Source organism: Anopheles coluzzii, chromosome 3 (assembly GCF_943734685.1).
Source record: "Anopheles coluzzii chromosome 3, AcolN3, whole genome shotgun sequence".
Classification (NCBI taxonomy): Eukaryota; Metazoa; Arthropoda; class Insecta; order Diptera; family Culicidae; genus Anopheles; species Anopheles coluzzii.
Window position 1 is genome coordinate 10065107 of NC_064671.1, and position 20597 is coordinate 10085703.

Below are 20597 nucleotides of genomic sequence, written 5' to 3' on the forward strand. Positions count from 1 at the left end.
GTTTGGGTTTAGAGAGGGGACAGAGCTGGGAGGAGGTTGGTATGTTGGAAGGGGGGGTATTCGAGGGGTTACTTTCTTTCTGAATTTAACTACTTCGGGGTTTGTTTTTTTTTTGCAAAACTTGCATCAAATATGAAGAATTTGTATTAAACTAGTTCATGTGGGCAGGTGATAGGACTTTGAAATGTAATTCTGAGGTGTCTGTAAACTCTGAGGCGCACACAAGCGGAAAATGGGGACATCCAGTGTCCCTATGCGAGACCTGATAATCCTTTCAAGCTTTCTCCAAACTTCCAAAGATATCCAGGCTTTGGAACTAGGACTCTATATTGGAGCTAGATCGTAGCACGTGTCTTATACATCCCCTTGGAACTATTTTCAGACCTGTTCTGAGCTTAAGACCCCACTCCAGTGTTAGAAAAATCAAAAAATAAGGGAATGAAGCATAGCACAAAAAAGCGATTTCCAGGACACACTCCAAATTCCTATAAAACCTCAAGCGAATGGTACTGAACAATCCCGTTAGAAATTCAAAATCCAGTTAGATATTAACCATGATGCAATGCCTTCCGATTGTCCTGCTTGTCATGCTCATCCGACTCATCATCGGCACTTTCTTCCTCCTTAATTTCGGTCACCACATACGACCCGAACCGCACCGTAAAGAAGTAGATAAACTCTACCAAGCTTAGAATGCTCGCCCCGGTAAACAGCCCCAATATGCCACCGATCGAGACGACCACGTCGATGTCTTCGCGCACGATCTGGCGCCGGTAGCGCTGCGACGGTAGGCTCATAATCTTGATCAGTACCGAGCGTCCGGTCCGTGCTTCCATGTCCGTTTCGCGTCCTATGATGCGAATCTCGTGCTCGGTACAGGAAGGGAAGCAATCGCACACCAGCCCGTTCGTGCGCCACGGCTGCATGATGGTCGTCTGGGGAAACATCAGATCGCGCTGGTCGAGACAGTTTAGCCCATCGTACCCGCAGACGGGACTTTTATCGTTCTCTGGAAAAGAAGGGATGTGTGATACTGCTGTACTACTACCACTACCCACACTACTTCCAGTACTTCCAAGCAGCATGTTATGGTGGCAACAGTTGCACGTTTTGATCTGCGCTGTCTTGAGGCACTCCGTCACGCACACACTGTAGCTGTACTTCGCGTACCGGTGGTCGGTCCCTTCGTCGGGGAAAACGCACCGCCGCACACTTTTGTCAACCGTTCGAACTAGCGGATCGTTTGCGATGCTCTGGACGGTGATGTAGATCTTCCCAGCGTACCCTTCCGGCATCTGGTTGAACTGGAGCGTGGTTAGCAGCATATGCGGGATGTCCTCTTCGTTCTGGACGTATGCCTTAAAAGAAAGTAAAAGAGCTTAGAGATGCATCAACTACATTTCCACTGCCACTTCCTGACCGTTGTAGCTCGGCTAAAGTTCAGCTGCAGCTCTCCCTTCGGCGATGCCATGCTCATATCCATCCGCAACCACTGTGGCCCATATCTGCGTGGAAGAATTTAGTGTCATTTTGGAACTCCAACGCCAAAACTTCCACTCCCCACTCCCAATTACTTGCTAACAGTCTGTATGGAGTTGAGCAGAAAGCACGAGCCCATCGTCGTCTGGATCGGCCGGAAGTAGCGACAACAATCGAACACCTTCCCATTCCAGCGGCACTCATCAAACAGCTGGGAACAGTTCGCCCGCACCGCGTTCGAGAACCTTGGATACCCCTCCACCGGACACTTGACACAGTCGTCACAGTCCTTGTACATCGCACAGTACGACTTGATCGAGCCGTAGTTGTACAGGTTGTGGTAGATCAGGCGCAACATAAACTCCTCCACATCGTAGTTGTACTCCATCTCCTCGGTCGTGCGCAACCCGTCGATCACCTGCTGGAGCGCATCGTACTGCTGCTTGGTGTAGCCCATCTCACAGACGCCCACCGACGGGAAGTGGGCAATGTCTTTGCGCGGATCCAGATTCTCCACCACGATGCTGACCGCATCCTTGCGGAACAGCTCCATGTACGTGTTGATCAGCATGTACGAGCCGGTCCAGGCGAACAGGACGCATGCCATCCAGAATAGGCGCTCGGTCCAGTGGTACTTCCGGTTGGAGATGTACCCCACGCCGGCCAGGGAGCAGTTGGAGCAGTAATCGACCAGGATGCGGTACAGGACGCGGAATGCTTTTACCACCACCATCGTTGAGCGTGATCTGACGAAGCAGGGGTTCGTCGCTTGACGGGCGATGCCGCGTTCGTTTTCTGCGTGAAATTAATTATTAAAGCAGCCACTTTTGCGCAGCATGGAAAGTGAATTAGCCGTGCTGCGGGACCGTCATGTCGTCTTCAATATTAGATGAACTATATTGCCCATATCGTGACGACCTCCCAAAGCGGTTCTTTCTTTTCTTCATCAACCAGAGCATCCAATCGTGGCTTGTGTTTTCGTTTTTATTGAATCCAATAGATAGGTAACTGTTATAATCGGTAAATATGTTTCTATTCTGTAACACGTTAGACTTTTGGGGAGGGGAGAACCTTTCCTTTCCAGTGTGCCGTGGAACGTCCACCTCTTCCTCCTGCGTATTCTGCGCTTTCTCTCTCTCACGCTCTCAGTGTGTATAGGTTTGTGTACCGATGTTTTGTATGGTCGGTGTGAGTTTTCAAAAAGGGTATGTGGGAAACAGGTGCGTACGCCCTGTGCCCTTAGTGGGTTCGGATTATACGGTGGACGAAGGTGTGCTGTGCTGTGGGTTGGAGTTTTTTTTCTGTTGCTTCTGTACCAGCTCGGGGAGAGGCGGCGGTGCAGATATTAATCGCCCCCTTTGCCTATAATGTCTCATCAATCACATGTTTCTTTGCAATCCTTTAAACCTAACGATCGTTAGTGTACGGTGTGCGTGTGTGTGTGTGTAGTGACATCGTTGCTGCTTAGTGTACGTGCGCCTTAAGCACAATTAGTTAAAGTCTTTCAATCCGGTGCCACACCATCCAGCCCTGCCATTATTCCATTCGCAATATTCGTATTTAAAACGCTCTTGAGAAAGAAAACGAAATGAACAACATCGCGTGCGACGAAATTTGGGACAGGGCACCACCACGCGCAACCTATCTATTCTTCCGTACGCTTCTCCCAATGCCAACCACCATCGTGTATAATATATTTGGTTCATATTCCTATTCTAATGTTTAGGCTGCCTCTATCGGTCTGTCCGTCTGTCTAAGTTTGGTTGTATAATTCGTTCCCGCGTTTTGCTGAGTTCGTTTCAAAATAGTTTCACAGACACGCACGCACACACACACATACATACGTTTCTTTTGCTTTTGTACAACAAACTAACTACGGAGGATTGGGTTGATCGTGTATCACGTGTACGAGGAGTAAGAGGTAACTAAACTAAAACCAAACGTTACGTTGCTTCTGGGAATGGTTGCACACCGCTTAACACACTAGTGCATTGTTTTTTTTGTTAATCCGTACCCTACCGGCTGTATGAACATGTAACCGAACGCAACGGAACAACATTACTATGCCTAGAATATACCACCCCCTACCTATACACCCCCCTCCTTATGTGTGGTAGTGGTTGTGTATTGCGAATTCCTATCCTAAATATATGTGTATATCTGTTTCATGCTGCTGACTGTTCTCCTGTTGCCGTATCTTCTCTTCGTGAACATTACGGGAATGGTTAACTTTAATAAGATGCTTCGTTTTCCTTTTCTTCTTCCTCCTCCTCCTCTTCTTAAACCCCGCGCTCGATAGCTTTTCCGCTTAACCAGCTTGCTGGTTTGTTTGTTGTTTTACTCTTTTTTGTTGCTAAATTACAGAACACACACGCGACACAGCGAGCCGAGCAGAACAGAAGCGCACGCGGGTAAACTTAATATCACACACACACACAGAATCATCTTGGCTTGGGGCGGCTTAGGAATTGGTTTGTTCAATCATTTACAACTCGCGATACATGCGCATGTAACGAAGAATGTGTGTAGCCAACACACACAGAGTGTGCAGTTTAGTGCAGCAATTGCTATTCACAACGTGGTTCTTTTGTTTTTTGGAAGGAATGGGTGTATAATTAACACAACGATTAGAGTTTAACTTCACATCGGGTTTCCCGCGCTCTCTCTCACTCTCTCTCTCTCTCTTTATCGATCTCTCTTTATCGAGTGCTTTTCTTTGTTTATTGCTAGAGCGAGTGTGTGTGTTTTTATTCTTGTGCATTCTCCACACAACTTTTCGTTACCGTACTTGCCCCGTCACATTTTGGTTTAACCGTTTTTTTTTTTTAAACTAATTACGAATAATGGCAAAACTTGAAAAAGTACATTTCTAGCGGATTAGTATAAAAATAAAACAACCAAAGGTATAGAAACAAAAAACAACCATTTTCCAACTGAATACTTTTTAGGACGATTACCTTACAGGGTTTGCCAGGCGTTCTCATAGCTGTCGAACACTTCCTTTACTCTTTCCTATTGGAAGTAAACTTCATATGATGGCAATTGGATTCTATGGTTCCTTTTTTCCATGGTTCCAAGGCTCTTTGAAAATTCCTACTGGGTTTGTCCAACAAGGGTGCTATAGAGTCCAATTCCCATTACTTCAAATTCATATCACGTGTGAAAGAGAAAACAAAAGTGTCCCATAGCTATGAGAACTCCTGGAAAAACCCTGTAAGACGTAGAATGGATCAATTCGCTTGTTCGCCTTGTACAAGCTTGCTCTTTAGACTGTTTACTCATACATGCTACATGCCGGTGGGGTAAAAGTATGATGCGGACTATCTCTGGCACGGCACACATGTTTTGTTACCTTTATCTTTCTCTTTCTCTCTCTGTTTCGAATTCAACTTTTAGCTACTTTTCTTCATTTTCATTTTTTTGTGTATCTTCACGGTTCAGTTCACGGCTGCAGTTCTCGATAGAATAAAATTTCACGCCTAAAAATTATCAACAAAATAAAGAGAACAATAAAACATAACATTTTTAAAATTACAAGACCAATACAGCCCATTGCGGAACGCCTACAGTTGGAACACGTGTGGAAAAGATGGTAAACTCTCCCAAAACAAATCTCCGTTGCCTTTCGATCAAACTCTTCTGACTAAAAGTCCACCAATTGCCCTATACCACCACCACTTTTCCTCCGGGGTTTTGCTTGTTTTCAAAAGCGTGCGCCATTGGCAGCTGGTGATGGTGCTGTGTGCCGATCGTACGCGCTTTCAAAAACATAAACCGACCGGGGGAAACGCTTCCATCGCTTTAGAATGGATTTTCACCGCAGCACTGTATACAGTCCATACAGTTGTGCTATCTTTTGCCATCCTGCTGCCCCAGCTGGACGTCGCTCAGCGAGGTGAGCTGATCCTGCAACGATTTGATCGTCGCCATCAGGGTGCGCTTTTCGTCCAGCAGCGTCGTGATGTCGTCCTGGGCCGCCTTCAGGTAGTTCTTCAGCATCTCATTATCTTGCCGTACTTTCATTCTACAAAAAAGGAGCGATAATTGTAAATTAAATAAACATTTAACTGTGCAAAATTAATTTTCCTCTTCGCTTACCGATTGCTTTCCGCCGTCTTCTCATTGTCCGTGAGCTGTTTCTTCAGGCTGTCGTTGTCCAGCTTCAGCTGCTGCAGCACCAGATGCAACGATTTCACCTCCCGGTCGCGTTCCCGCCGTACCTCGGTGTCGGAGCGGTTCAGCTTGCGCTTGCCGCCCCCACCGTCCACCGCATCGTCCGCCTTGCTGCCGAACGTGGGCTGCACGTAAAACACGCCCGCCTCGTCCCGTGTCAGCAGCACCCGGCCGATGGCAAGGTTTACCGGCAGCGTCCCGGGCGAGGTTATGTTCACCGGCGGCCGATCCTCGATCAGATTGATCTTCACGTTCTCCACCGTCACCTCCATCGGTATCGGCGTCGGTATCACCTCATCCTCCGCCAGATCGCCCAGCCCGACGACGGTGCTCATCGCGAGCTGCAGATCGATATCCTTCACCTCGACGTTTAGCTTCCGCTTGAACCAGCTAGTTTTTTTTAGGCACACGCAAGGTAAAGACAGAGAGAAATGTTACACGATCAAGAAAGGACAAACAAAAAACGCCAAGAATCGCTATTGTAAAACACTTCATCTTAATTTCCCTACGTTTTCATAGACCCAGTCCCCTTACTCATACTTGCAGTCAATTTCCCACAGTATTTGTTGTCATTACCTCAGGATTGTCTTCTTGTCAGTGATTTTGCACGAGTCGGCCGGCAGGGTGAGCTCTTCCTCTAATCTAATCGCAACACAAGGCGGTGCTTCCGGATTATGCGGTGCAATGTTCCATGCTCTACATCTAGTTCCGAACTTGGTCTGGTGGTGAGTGGGTGCGTCGTATACGATGGGCAAGAAGGGTGGGAGTTGGGTTTCGCAGTTCATACAGCATTGAGAGTTGCCCATCATGGTGGTCGCGCAGGGAGGCGCATTTACATAATTTCATCCAGATTTGTTTCGAATAACCCATTTACACATTATGAAAAGCGCAAAACACAGCCATTTTCGGCAATTTAATATGAACGAGTCAAAAGAAAATAGGGCATAAGGGAGTGGGGAAAAGAAACAAATGGAAAAGAAAGAAAAAAAACTATTAACTGCATGGTCTTGGCCGACATTTTTAGATTTCATATATGGCAAAACAAGATTGTAAGTGTAAATCGCTATAGAAAACGAAGTAGTTATGTAAAAGAAGTATAAAGAGATAGTTTAAAGACAAAGAAAGTGTAAAGAAGCATAAAACGGAATTAGTTTTAGGCAAATTAGAAAACCAAAAATAAACATATATAATGTCAAGAAAAGTGAAAGTGAAAAGAAAATAGAAAAGAGAGCGTACATAGAGTAAAAAACGAGAAAGAGAGAAGTAAACAGCGACACATTGTAGCAGAAAGAGAGATTACAACAAACAATGAAATGGAATATAAAGAGTTCTAATTCTAATAGACTGACTTCGCTGACACAATAATAATATACTGTACACAAAATGTGGGTGAGGAAAATCGTGAGTGAGAAAATCGTACTGATTTCTGGGGCGGGTGCTGTTTTCGAGTACATAGAAAATGGGTGTGATAGACATTCAAAACATGGGTTTAATTGGTTAAAGGTGATAAAAAGATTAAAAGATCAACACTGCACGCAAACCTTGCGGAAGAAAAAGAGAAACACATGCATCTGCACTATATCCTAGAAACAGAACAGTCGGAAAAACTGACCGTACTACTATCATGACGGCCTGATTGGTTGTTGAGTGCGTACAGTGAGCGATCCTAGAATGTGTTTTGGTAAGCAAGCGATATAATTGGGCGGCTTTCAAATGCTTTTAAGTGTCTACTTTACTGATCAAATTTCCCTGACAACTGTCAACAGTAGTTGGTTATAATCATACTATACTAGGATGCGTTGTTAAGCGCATGTTACAGGGTTTTAAAGGAGTTCTCATAGCTATGGGACATTTTATTTACTCATTCATACGTGAAATTCACTTAATCTAACGAGAATTGGACTCTATAGCTCCCTTGTGGGACAAATCCAATAGGAGTTTCTACGAAGGCTGTCCAAAAAGGGTGCCATAGAGTCCAATTTCTATCATATGAAGTTCACTTCAAATAATAAAGAGTCAAGGAAGTGTCCCACAATTATGAGAACCCCTGGAAAACCCTGTATACTCTATTTCAGACCTCTACTCCTACCAGCAATTAAGAAACTAGAATTCAAGCAGATGCAGAAGAGTTTGCAATCAATTGTCTGTACTGGGTCAGTGTTACAGTTGGAGATGGTGACTACACTTTGAGGATTGTTCATTCGTGAGTATTTTCAACTTCATTTGTGCATAGTGTGGGCCTTATCTTAAACAGGGAATGGACACACATGTGGAAAAGAAAAACCTCGTACATGCTTTCTTTACTTGAGATGCTAAAAAGCTGCCACAAACACATAAAATGGCAGAGGAAGGTGGACCACTGAATGGTTCAACATATTTCACACACACAAAAAAAACGAATCTCTCTTTCCATCAACTACAATGTTCAACACAGCGCAACACGGCGCAATTGCCTTGCATTGATAAAACAAAATGAACGAAACAAGTTAAAAATATAAAAAGAAATGATAAAACACAAAACACCGAAACAGAACATAAATAACGCTTAAAATCATACACAGTTTGTAACATACAAACAAAACACGCACAAAAGTACTAGTGGAAAAAATATAGATACCTTGCTGTTGCGGTGGCCACCCTTTTTTTTCGGTGGCGTGGCGTGTATTTATGTGTATATTATGGATTCAGCCAACAAGTGTGAGCATTTCGTTTGATGATGGCAGTGCAACGATGGGTTTGGTTTTGATTACATTGTATGAAAACGACATACATACACAGCACAAACACACACACACACAGAGAAAGAGACACAAAAAGAGACAGAGACGCAAACGCACCAAAGGAAACACAACATCGATATATGTGTATATGTTGATTAGAACCATCGCGAGCGAGCAACCAACATCAACATCCATAATTGTAGGATAGGATATGGATCGTAATTATTGTTTTTTTTTTTTTTGGTAATAATAGCAAATATGCCCAATGAAGTATATATTGGTTGCAACGGGAGTTGTGTAGCGCATAGCCACAGCATGAGCGATGAGCAACAAGGATCGTGGCATTTGCACAGCGGACAACCCCACATTCAGTAGTGTGGCGAGTAAGAAATATGTTGCAATATTTTGAATAATTACAAAAGTATGATTGTAAATTGGTGTGTGTGTTTTTTTTTTGTGGCACACGTGTTGCAGGTGCAGGTAAGTTATCACAGTAGTATTGCAGTGTGTTGTGTTGTGTTCGTTTTCGGTTGATACCGTTTAAGCAATTTTTTGTTTTGTTTTTCATTCAGGTAATTCACACCACGATCGTCGATTGTTATTCGGTTTGATTATTGTTTTGTTTGTTTTTTGTTTTTGTTTTTTTTGGTTATACAAGATAGAGATGATAGAAGAAAGCATGCAAAAAAAGAAAAAAGAAAAGAAAAATATGTTTCAACAACATTAACACTCGGATAGTTTTCGGATTATGTATGTATATAATATAGTAGCATATATATATATATAGATATCGTTAGTATAATTGTAAGATATTTGGTCATATTTTAGCTAGCACGAGTAGAAAAATAGAGGAATGAAAACAGGGAGCAAACAGAAAAGAAGGATAAACTGGATAAGAGAAACAGAAGAAGATGTACGTAAAAGAGACGCGTGGTGCCAATGGAGCAAAAAGAAAGAAAGAATTTTCTTGTCGCCGTATGGACAAGAGAATGGAAACGTGTGCATAAATGGATGAAAAATGACAAAAGTTTTACAAAAAAATGATTTAATTTCAAAACGAAACATGCCAATTTCAATTACTTGATATACAATACTCGTATAGTAGTGTGCAGTTACAATTCAGTTTAGCGCCAAATAAAGAAGATGAAAGAGAAAAGGACAAAAAATGAATAAAACAGATCTTTAAGCCTTTCGCACATTCGCACTCAATGCACGCGCCGTTCTTGGTGTGCGCGGCCGTTTGAGCTTCCGGTGTTACCTATTTCGAAGCTCGATATGCATTTTAGCCATCCATTTTAGCAGACATTGAGCACATCATGACAGATATATTTCGCGATACATGGGGAATCTTATGTACAAGAGGGGAGATGATATCATATCGGGGGGAAGGAGGAGATAAAAGATGCATATTTAAACGATGATTTACGGCCAGATTAAATTGTTTTGCGATGAAGGTACAAAGTATAGTGCGATTCTCATTATCGTAAATCATCGATTGCCGTTAACAACAGATAACAATTGCGGGAAGTATTCGATATAATAGACACCGAAAAGAAAAGAAGGAAGAACAAAAAAAACGGAAATACAACGTTCGAATGAAGTGGTGAAACCACCATACCATAGGTTATCGATTATCATGATTATTGTATGAGGAAACACAACACATACAGAGTGAAAACAAGGAAACAAAAGGAACAAAGTGTAATCGAAACAATCGATAGGGAAAACCAGACCAGAGAAAAAGGTAGCAAAGAGAAAAGAGAGACAGCAAAAGTGTTCGAAGAGAGAGAAAGGTTGTTGTGTTCTAGTGTGTGGATGTGTGTGTTTTTAATAGATAGTTGAAGGATTTCCTCAAAACCCAACCAGTGAAGGGGTAAGCGTACCTGAAATTCATCCCACGGTATCGCACCGCATTCATCACAGCTTATCGCCGACACTTGCAATCGAAGCGAGGAACCATTGCCAACATTCTGGCGTATCACCTCCACCGTGGTTAATCTATCAAAATAAAGGAAACACATCAGTTTATATGAAAACACCACATACACACACACACACACAAACGAACCTGAACGTCACCATCGACACAATGTCGCGCCGCTTCAGACTGATGCTTTCGGACGGGTCGGACGGGGAGGACATGTTCGAGAGGAACGGATCCTCGCACACCTCGCTGGCCACCTCGATCGGTGCCATCTTGATCGTGCTCTCCTGCCCGAACGGGTACAGCTTAAACATCGCGTCCATACAGTCCGTCGTCTTCTCCGTGTCCTCCAGCACGCGCTGCAGCTCCGAGTCGGAGCTCAAATCCGACTGCACCGACAGCGTGTCGCTAATGTCGTCGGATGTGTTGGTTTTCAGCGCAGAATCGATCGACGTCATCAGATGCGAGAAGCCCTTCTTCATGGAGCTTAGCCCCGAGTTGAGGTCCTTCGAGAACGAGGACGAGTCGGTGGTTGAGTTGCGCCCCACCTTCGATTGCGTCTGCACCGGAATGTGTTGTGGCTGCTGGGGGATAGGGGTGGTGACGCTCGTCGTACCGACGGTTCGTGCGGTTACCACGACCGACGAGGAGGAGGGCGTCTCGACCGAGGCTACGCCCGACGTAGAAGAGGTCGTCGGTATGCTTTGTATCTGTACGTTGTGTCTGGAACGCGAACGAGCGAGAGGGAGATTTAAGCATAGGGTAAGTACGTGTGACGGACAGGATTCTAAGTGTGCGAGATAGCGTACCCGTGGGTGTTGGGATTGGAAATGTGATGTACTTCCACCGGTGGTTCTGTTGCGATTGGGGAGGGACATTCGGTACTGCTAAAAATGTTAGAATTTCTTGTTTGGTCCATCGAATTTGGCCACCCGGAACCTGAAGCGGGAAGAAGGTGAGGATGGATTTGATCATTTGCGATGATCGTGTGTTAATCTTTTCCGACCCTATTTGTACCTAAACTGGCCGAATCCGGTAACACGCTCTCGCCATCACCGCCGCTTGACTCTTTGCCGGGCGTTTGTGAAGGCATGACGAGCGAAACTTCCACCTGCGGTATCACACAGCCAACGATAATCGATTTTTCCGTATTTGCCTACAAGTAAATCGAAAGATGAGTCTAAGAAGAATTGCCCAATTCTTACGGTTCACTGTCTTACCGCTTGCAGTATTCGCTTCGAATCAAGCGACAGAAAGGTGGCCAGCTCGGTCAGCTCTTCCGCCAGCCGCAGCAAAAACAGATACTGATAATGATCGATTTGAACACTAACTAGATTGGAAACGTGAGCGATCACGTGCAGATCGGCCGTCCGATTGTCCGTCTCACTGTCCGCCTCGACCGACGGGAATGCTTGCGGTAGCTGCGGCGGCGCCCTTGCCTCGCCGCCCTGCCCAGACGCGGAGGAAAATCGTTTCCGCTTCTCATCCTCCAACGTCGCACCACCACCAACACCACCACTCCAGTAACCGCTCCCGAGCGGGGTGGACTCTAAATCTAGTGATTGTTTTAAACTGCTCACGGACAGTATCAGACTGCTTTCGCTCGATTTGTTCGAGATGGTATTATTGCTATTGTGAATGCGCTTGCTGCCGTCGCTGTTCCGCTCAACACCGCCAGCGACCGTATCCGCCGGGCCGATCATCAGCTCGGGCATTTCGTCCGAGCGCCCGTGCAGCCAGATCGTTACCGGCACGGCATCGACGAACGGAATGGCACGGCTCGGGCCGATCGAACGCGCGCCGTAAAACTCGACCCACACCGGGTCCAGCTTTAGGCACCACACATCACGCGGTTCGCGCCACGTTGCGTAGCGCGTCAGATTGCTAAACGCGGACTGCAGCCCGTCCGCACCGGACCCGTTCAGCATCGGTGGTCCGTTCAGCCCGCCGGCCACGTCCGTTGCCGCAATGTGTGACAGTATGCGATCGGTCACGATACACAGATCGCCCGGTTTTGAGGGAAAGCCCGACCCGAACACAAGGCTACCCTCCTGCAGGGAGGATATCGCCTGCGCTAGGTCGGCCCGCGACGAGCCCGTCTCGCGAATGTTCGTCAGCGCAAACCGGGACACCTCCACGTGCATTGCCTTGGGCCGATCACGCTGCTGCGGTGCGCCGGGCGACGCTTCGAATATTAGGCGCGGCATAATGCACTCCACCTTCACGTCCATGTACATTATGTTCGGTTGCTGCTCCGCGTCCGACGTCGCTCCGCTCGACGGGGTGGACGGGGAGTTGAGGCCGCTCGTGACGTTGTTCGTGCGCAGGAGACTTTCGTGCAGGTTCAGCACGAACGAGCTGAGCCAGAGCAGACTGTCCAGGTGGAAGTGCACTTGTACGGGATTGATGTGAACGAACGCTTTCGACGGTGGCACTGTGTGGGTAGGGGGAAAATATAATCGATAAATTATGTTCTATGCTGTGTAATAGATAATAATGTCTCCATAAAACCACTTACAAGGAAATACAAAGTCCCCGGGATAGTAGAAGTACGTAAATTCCGCATGCAGTGTGGCCATATCCGGTGGTACTCGGTCCCGATCGGCTAAAAACAACAACAAAAACGATAGAAACTATTAGAAAATGTTGCGCTGCGTACGAAAACAGTCTTTGAAATAATTAAATGTAATAACAAGATAAGGGAAAAAGTATCGCATGCAAGAGGAGTTACGAAAACAACAGTCTATTGTTTAACCATGAATACTAATTATTCTAAATGATTAAAAACGAAACATTAACTTCACATTCAATGCTAAAGGTCAACAGTGTGTATCCTGATTTAGAAGTAATGTAAAATTCATGTCGCTCTAATTTTTAATTGAATGGTTCTGCCACAACCAACACACGGGCTCTTCGCACGCACGTGCAACCCCAAACAAGGCTTTAATCAGTAGTAGAAGCTTTCCTCATTCAAGCCCGTACATCCGTGTAGGGAAAATGTTACTTTTACTGCGCCTGGGTCGTGCGTTCTATCGCATCTTGGTGGATTACTGCAACAATGCATCGCTGGCCGGCATCGGGTACATCGTCAACCGCCGGTACCACCCAACGGAGCGACTGTTCTGGTTCGTTTGCACCTCCATTGCGTGGGTTTTTGCGGTCCGGCTCATATGCTCCTACATGGAGCTATTCCGGACGGATACGATCAGCATTGCGGTGGAGAACATAGATACGCGGGCCGAGCCGATAGTGTTCCCGGCGGTCGGTGTCTGTGAGATGGGCTACGTGAAGGAAGTGTATCCCGGGCTGCAGTCGTACCTTGGCGCGTTGCAGACGAACGACGAGATGGAGTTTAACTACGACGTGGAAGACTATATGCTGCGCATTATCTTTCACAACCTGTACAACGAAGGCTCGATAAGTAGCTACTGTGCAATGTACGAGGAGTGTGACGATTGTATGAGGTGCCCGAAGGATGGGTACAGCCAGACAGCGGCCATGGTGCGCGCTAACTGTAGCACACTGTTCCGCGAGTGCCGCTGGAATGACAAACCGTTCGATTGCTGTCGCTACTTTCAACCGATCGAAACAACGATCGGAACGTGCTATCTGCTTAACTCGCTGCAAACGGTAGAGAAGTAAGGTGCTAACAAAACCTTGTCAAAGAGCTAAATAAGCTCTAACTGTGAGTCTTTTCCTACAGACATGGCAAAAAATGGCTGCCGCTGGAAATGGACACGGAGCATCCTGATGGCGATCTGCTGTTGACATACAATTATGCAGTTACGGTAAGCAGGAGAGAGAGAGAGAGAGAGAGAGAGAGTGATGATAGTGATGTGCTCTTTGGAGCACACCCATAACTGCGATCCGACACCGGCTATTGTTAGTACGATTCTGACACCAGCAAAATCGGAACCACTAGTTCTACCCGGAGTCGGAGTCGTCTGGAGTCGCCCGTAGTCATTCGGAGTCGTATGAAATCGTCGGGAATCATATGGAGTTGTCCGGAGACGTCTTTAGTCGTCTGGAGTCGACTGGAATCACCCGGAGTCGTCCATAGTTATCAGAAGTCGTCCGGAGTCATCTGGAGTCGTCCTGAGTCGTTCGGAATCGTCTTGAGTCGCCCGAAGTCGTTCGGAGTTGGAGTCGTCTGTAGTCGTTTGAAGTCGTTTGGAGCTGTCCGGAGCCGTCCGGAGCCGTCCGGAGCCGTCTGGAGTCGTCTGGAGTCATCGGAGGTCATCCGGAGTCATTCGGAGTCGTCTTTAGTCGTCCGGGGTCGTCTTTAGTCGTCCGGAGTCGACGGAAATCATCAGATATCGTCCGGAGTCTAAATCATCCGAAATCGCCCGGAGTCATTGGGAATCGACCGGAGTCGTTCGGAATCGTCTTGATTCGCCCGAAATCGTTCGCAGTTGCAGTCGTCTGGAGTCGTTCAAAGTCGTTCGTCGTCCGGAGTCGACTGGAATCATCGAGAGTCGTCCGGAGTCATCAGAAGTCGTCCGGAGTCAGAGTCATCCGGAGTTGCCCGGAGTCATCGGGAGTCGTCCGGAGTCCTTAGGAGTCGTCTTGAGTCGTCTGGAGTCGTCTGGAGTCACCCGAAGTCGTTTGAAATCGGAGTCGATCGCAGTTGGAGCCATTGGGAGTCTTCCAGAGTCGATCGGAGTCGACATTTGTGTCGAAGGCCGACTCCGGAAAATTCTGGACGACTCCGAACGACTCCAAACGACTCTGACTCCGGGCGACTCCGACTCCAAAATCGTTTCCGGACGATTCCGAACGACTCCGGATAATGCTGACCTACCTTCCGCAGTCGGTTCCGAAATGATCGGTGGCGGATCGGAGTCGACTCGGGATTTGTTCCCAACTTTTCCCATCACTTTTCTGAAACGCGCTTTTTTCGTCCATTCCCCAATGCAGACTCACTTAATGAACGAAGACGACATCCCACACATCCTGCTGCGTCGGCTACAGTTTCAACAGACCATGCAGGGGCACGAGGAGAAAATCTACTTCACGCTGCAGAACATTGTCAACGATCCGCTGGTGCGGTCGGTGGACATTGACGTGCGACGCTGTCTCTTCCCGGACGAGCATGCGCTACCGTTCGGCAACACTAGCTACCCCAAGTACAGCTACAGCGTGTGCGTTACCGAGTGTTTGAAATCGATCCAGCTGCGTGTGTGCAATTGTTTTCATCACAATATGCTGCTCGCAGGCAAGTTTTCGTGTGCATGTGACATGTGTGTGTGTAGAACAAAGCATCTCATCTAATTTGTTGCTTCCAAAACTTCCCAAAAAGGTCACGAAAATGGGTCCGTGTGCGGGTACGCCGGCATGCAATGTTTGGACAATGCGGGGCTGATTGCACCGCCGACGCGGATTTTACAGCCCTGGTATACGGGCGGCTTTCCCTGCCACTGCTATCCGTCCTGCAAGGAGAACGAGATCCGTATCGTGGGCAGACACACGTATATGAACGATCAAGCGGAACGTTCGGTTAAGCTGAAGCTGATGATTCATCCGACCCAGCGCTACCGCCGACAGATTGTGCGCGAAAACATCGATGTGGTCGTGTCGATCGGTGGCATTTTGGGACTGTTTACCGGGGCGAGCATTCTAAGCATTGCGGAGTTTTTCTACTTCTTTACGGTGCGTTTCGTTAGCTACGCGGTTCGCGACGATGGGCATGATACGGATGAGAGCAGCGATGATGCGGAGGAATCGTCTAGCGATGATGAGCATGAGGAACAGAACGTGTACACTAATATCTCTTAAATTTTGCTACAAAAACACTTAACGAGTAGGTAGATGGATGAGCTAAACAAATTCTCTAAGACTAGCAGCAACAGTAACACAAATCAGAAATACAGAAGAGAGAAAGGAACATAGTCTAAAGGATCAGAATCAACCGTAAACACACATACGGCCGGTACCTTTCTTCCGCTTGTTTTGTGCTTGTAGCGTACCGTTATAGCCATCATATATGGACACGAAACAATGGTTCCGGTGTGAAACGAAAACAAACATTTAAAATTATTGCACACAACGCCAAGGAATGTTTAGGGGGAAGAGGCTCGGTTTGTGTGTCCCGCGCTTCGTCCTACACCTACCCGAAACGAACTCCTTTGGCATCTGCTTGTTCCCGGACGTCGTCACGCGGTACAGCGTAAACTCCTCGATTTTCATCACCACACAGGCACACATCAGCTTGGCCAGATTGTCCAGGACATGCTTTTTCATCGGCGAAACCGCACTGTTGTGATTGCTGACTCCGCTGCTCGGTGTGCCGGGCACGGAGGGAGCTGCCGTTTGATTGGGCCCATTAAGCCCACCACCACCACCACGCTGTTGCCCAAGGGCTGGCGATGCGGGTGTCGTTTGCTGCTGGCCGTAGTTGGTTGTTCTGACGAAAAGGGAAGTTTTGTGTAATGTGAGATTGTGCTTGTGTCAAAGATCAAAAGGGCGGATTGTGGCGTAAGCCGGATGTACCTTTCCAATGATGCATGCTGCGGTGGTCGATTCGGTTGACTTAGGTTTAGAATGGCTTCCCTGAAGGAGTTTAGTGACTGCTCGAGCCACAGTGCGGGCGGTATGCTTGCCTCGCGGTATCTAGGGGATGGAAGTAAGGAAAATAGGACAGTGTTAGGGCGGCCAGACGGATTATGCTTTGGGGAAATGTCACACGCTATCATTCGTGCATTAAATGGATGTATTCCTTATGTAAAATTCATACCATTATTTTCGTTCATTAGCCCACTAACGTATTATGTTCAAATTTAGTGCAAATAGTGCAGCAAATTAAATCCAATTAAGCTTGCATGCCTTCATTCATCGCGGATGCCATTAAACCTTTCCATAAAAGCTCATTAAACGCATTCTCCCCCGAAAACACTTCCGAAACAACCATCATGCGCTGCAACATCAACCCTAACTTGCTCGAATTCACTTTACGCAGCGGGTTCCCGCAGGCCAGCAGCAAACACTCTCGGCACACATCGGTGCTGCGACTTGCTCGTTAATTAAATTACCGCGCATCCATTGACATGTGACACTGCCCACCACACTTGTCCGGCCCCCGGGGGTACGGGCCCAATCATACTCACTTTGCCCAGTGGGATCGGTCGGCCTTCGCCAAATGGTACGGATAGTAATCGATCTGGAAGCCCTGCACCGATATCTGCAGCGCGCCACCGTCCTGCAGGTTCGGGTGGCTGGACCGGCCCACCCCCACATCGTCGCACAGGTGCAGATCGATGCGCTGGCTGAAGAAGTGGTACGACGTTTCCCGCACGTCGTACAGGTTAAAGTAGCGCTGGGCCGCAGACAGCTGCTGCGCGTCGGGCGCCTTCTTCGATTGGTCCAGCTGGGCCTGATACTCGGGCAGCGTTTCCAGCTTCCTCTGGGCCTTCACTCGCTGCACCACGTTGGTCGACGCTTTGATCAGCCCGGTCAGCGAGTCGACAAAGTGGAGGGCCGCCTTCAGCTGCGAATCCGTCAGCACCCACAGCAGATCGTCCAGTATGAGCACGAGCCGGCTGGCAACGATGCTACAGTCCGATAGGCGCTTTTTGATCGTGATCCGGCAGCGGGCCTGGTTGGTGAGCAGCCGCAGTGGCGTGAGGCTAAGGTCCTGGGTGCTGCTCGCCTCGATGCGCACCGTCTGCCAGGACAGCTCCTTGAAGATCAGTATCATGCCGCGGGCCGGATCTTTCAGTCTTGTAACGCGCAGATCGCCCAGCAGCCATTTGGGCGTGCGGGATTCGACCCGTATGCGGGACATCTGCACCGAGGCGGTAAATGCGGGGCTCTTGAGGTTCACGTTCACCGTGTTGACCGCGATCGTGATACCGTCGATGATTTTGTGTATAAAGCTGTATTTCCCCTGAGGTACGGTCATGCTCGAGAGGCCGGCCGTCGGTGTGCCGCTGCGCGCGATTTCGCATGTTTCTATCGTTATGTTTACCTCGTCTAGTGTCTGTAAAGCGGAGGAAAAAAAGGTAAAATGAAAGGAATTAGGTTAGAAATTGCACCGACACGAAGCGAGTCAATTATTGAACGGAATTGTTAATCTGGTAAAATGATATACACTTCCTGAAGAGTTTGACACTAATGACAAACGGCTCTACCAACTCTCTCTCTCTCTTTCTTCCCAAGTTTCCACAGCCTACTTACCAGTACAATCGGTGTGCTTTTCAGCTTGGTCCAGGATATTCGAAACGAGACGTGATTGCACCAGGCGGACGTCAGCCGCAGCCAGGCCGGCAGTTCCAGCAGCTCCGTCAGCACGTTCTCGTCCAGCTGCAGGTTGGAGAGCTCACCTTCGCCCCGGAATGCGCTCAGGTTCACCTTATCGGGTGATAAATTCTTCGTGTAACTGCAAGTAAAAGCCAAGCGAGGAGAAACAAAGCGAAGAGAAAGCGAGATGATGAGCACAGCTTCACACACACACACACACACAAAACAGCAAGCAAATAAATAAACCAAATTAAACGACATGCTCGGAGAAGCAGAAACAAGCGCTCGGGAGTGGGTGAGTGGGAAATAAAACGCCACCCAACGCCGGCATATAAAATGGTACAGTGCCTGTATTTCCTTTAGTTCCCCTTGGCGGGCAGGACCATCATCAGCTGCGTTACCAGATGGTGAAAATAAGGATGTATGGGAACCTTTTCCCCCCAATTCCTCCCAAACGTACGTAAAACTGTCGAAAGCACTTGGCTGCATAGGACCTGTTCCGGGGACCTCCTCGTGCTCCAATTCATTGCCCTAAGGTAGGGAAGGGAAAAACCGGCAAAGGACCAAAAAAAGAGCGAATGTCCCTAACCACCCTTAACCACCGGTGGATTTGATGGCACGTTACACACGATTGGGGCCGCCAGCGCGTTATTGGCGTGCATGAGAGAGAGAGAGAGAGAGAGAGAGAAAAGGAAAGCGACGCAATGGCCTCGGGGTACAAGGCATCTAAATGACAGCCCCGTGTTGCCGTGTCAGTAGCGGAGAAGAAGAGAGGCAATTTTGGACCGCATTGCCGCAAGCGATCGTCCCGGAATGTCCCCGAACGCCCGAAAAGTATCCTGCGGAACGAAGCTAATGTGTGTGTGTGTGGAGCACGATGTGAGCCATCACAGTGAGCCATCGCAGGGATCATGTGTTTGTGAGATGAATTCTAATCAGGGGCAAATTACGCCCCGCAAACCGTTTTATGCTCACACGCATGATGCTCACGGCGATGACCTCTGGCCTATAAACGACATGATAGCGGTGAAGGTTAGAAGAAAGAGAAACTGTAACCACAAAAGTGTATCTCTTTTCTCATGTTTTTTTTTATTTCTTTCCTGCAGCAACACCACATCAGTCAAATCAGTTCCCAGTTCGGGGTTCGTAATTGAGTCATGCGTTGAGTGAGGACTGCTTGCTGAGGACCATTGCAGATCCCGAGAAGACATCTCTGATAATTCGTCCAAAGGACGCTCTGCCTCCGAATAGAACAGACACGGCAAAGTGAATTAAACATATTGATCAGCTGGCAAGGCAAGCAGTCGTTAAACGGTCTCCATCGAAGTGGAATCTTGGAAGCGTTCCTTGACGTTCGCTCGTGAAGTCATCGGTGGAGGACAATTAGATTATGCGACAGAAGAAGAGGAAGGATAACTAAAGCCAATGCAGATTTAAATCGCAAGCACATCGAATGCCTGTGGCCAATTTTATGCAATGCGCGTCTTTTGAAGCCTTCAATAAGAAAGAGGGAATAAAATGAGAAAGAACATCGCTCGTTCAATGAATATGTATGATCCACTTATCTACCTATCTGTGCAACGACAGCTTAAACATTCCTCTCTATTCTACAATCTGATCACTTCAAGAAGACGTTTTAGACAAAAAGGTGCAAAAAGCAGTTACGATGAGGAAATAATAAGCTCTCAGCTGAGCATATTTATGCTGTAGCTTCATAAATCTCCTCTTTCTTTCTAATGTACCTTCTTCCTTGTCTTAAGGGAGGCATGAAGAATCAAAACGACATTACCACCTCATCACCTGGGATAAATCTGGGAGCGAAAATTTGTTCCGAATTTTGACACCAATCTTGTCCGCCGCAAACGAAAAACAGGACCCCATCATCAACATCACATCAACCTTCCCGTCCAAAAAAAAAAGGGACAATTTTTGTTCGCCGGCAATTTACCGCTTTGATGACTATAAACAAATTAGATTCCCGCCGGGAATGTACGCGCCACACCACCTTTTTCCACCGTTTTCGTATCATAGTGACACAAGGAGACAGCAGCAGCCACTGGTCAATT

At 47.3% G+C, this 20597-nt stretch overlaps 3 protein-coding genes across 3 annotated transcripts in view; 1 reads left to right on the forward strand and 2 right to left on the reverse strand.

Moving 5' to 3' along the window:
* Nucleotides 1-94: 94 nt before the first annotated feature.
* On the reverse strand, nucleotides 95-2212 carry LOC120960065 (sodium channel protein Nach). The gene is made up of 3 exons (XM_049610704.1): nucleotides 1575-2212; nucleotides 1421-1505; nucleotides 95-1379 (listed from the first exon to the last, which is right to left on the reverse strand). The coding sequence occupies exons 1-3, from the start codon at nucleotides 2210-2212 to the stop codon at nucleotides 549-551; spliced, it is 1554 nt and encodes a 517-aa protein (XP_049466661.1). The 3' UTR covers nucleotides 95-548.
* Nucleotides 2213-2445: 233 nt separating this feature from the next.
* The window catches only part of LOC120960056 (UHRF1-binding protein 1-like), a 33780-nt gene continuing 15628 nt past the window's right edge, over nucleotides 2446-20597 (reverse strand). Inside the window, 15 exon segments of the mRNA XM_040383977.2 lie at nucleotides 2446-5503; nucleotides 5578-6042; nucleotides 6229-6371; nucleotides 8270-8290; nucleotides 10256-10370; nucleotides 10441-11019; nucleotides 11106-11235; nucleotides 11314-11452; nucleotides 11517-12730; nucleotides 12815-12901; nucleotides 16230-16250; nucleotides 16407-16699; nucleotides 16786-16905; nucleotides 17400-18271; nucleotides 18469-18670. Coding sequence (XP_040239911.2) covers nucleotides 5281-5503; nucleotides 5578-6042; nucleotides 6229-6371; nucleotides 8270-8290; nucleotides 10256-10370; nucleotides 10441-11019; nucleotides 11106-11235; nucleotides 11314-11452; nucleotides 11517-12730; nucleotides 12815-12901; nucleotides 16230-16250; nucleotides 16407-16699; nucleotides 16786-16905; nucleotides 17400-18271; nucleotides 18469-18670 — 4624 coding nt within the window. The 3' untranslated portion in view covers nucleotides 2446-5280.
* Nucleotides 12955-13941, forward strand: LOC125907235 (uncharacterized). Its single transcript, XM_049608336.1, has one exon. The coding sequence runs from the start codon at nucleotides 13294-13296 to the stop codon at nucleotides 13936-13938; it is 645 nt and encodes a 214-aa protein (XP_049464293.1). The 5' UTR covers nucleotides 12955-13293; the 3' UTR covers nucleotides 13939-13941.

Excerpts from the sequence above, each read along its gene's own strand:
- LOC120960065 (XM_049610704.1), bottom strand. The coding sequence starts at position 2,212 with ATGGTGGTGGTAAAAGCATTCCGCGTCCTGTACCGCATCCTGGTCGAT. Across the intron at positions 1,506-1,574 it reads TCCATACAGACTGTTAGCAA|ATATGGGCCACAGTGGTTGC; the intron begins GTAATTGGGAGT and ends TCTTCCACGCAG. Across the intron at positions 1,380-1,420 it reads ACTTTAGCCGAGCTACAACG|GCTCTTTTACTTTCTTTTAA; the intron begins GTCAGGAAGTGG and ends ATGCATCTCTAA.
- LOC125907235 (XM_049608336.1), top strand. The coding sequence starts at position 13,294 with ATGTTACTTTTACTGCGCCTGGGTCGTGCGTTCTATCGCATCTTGGTG.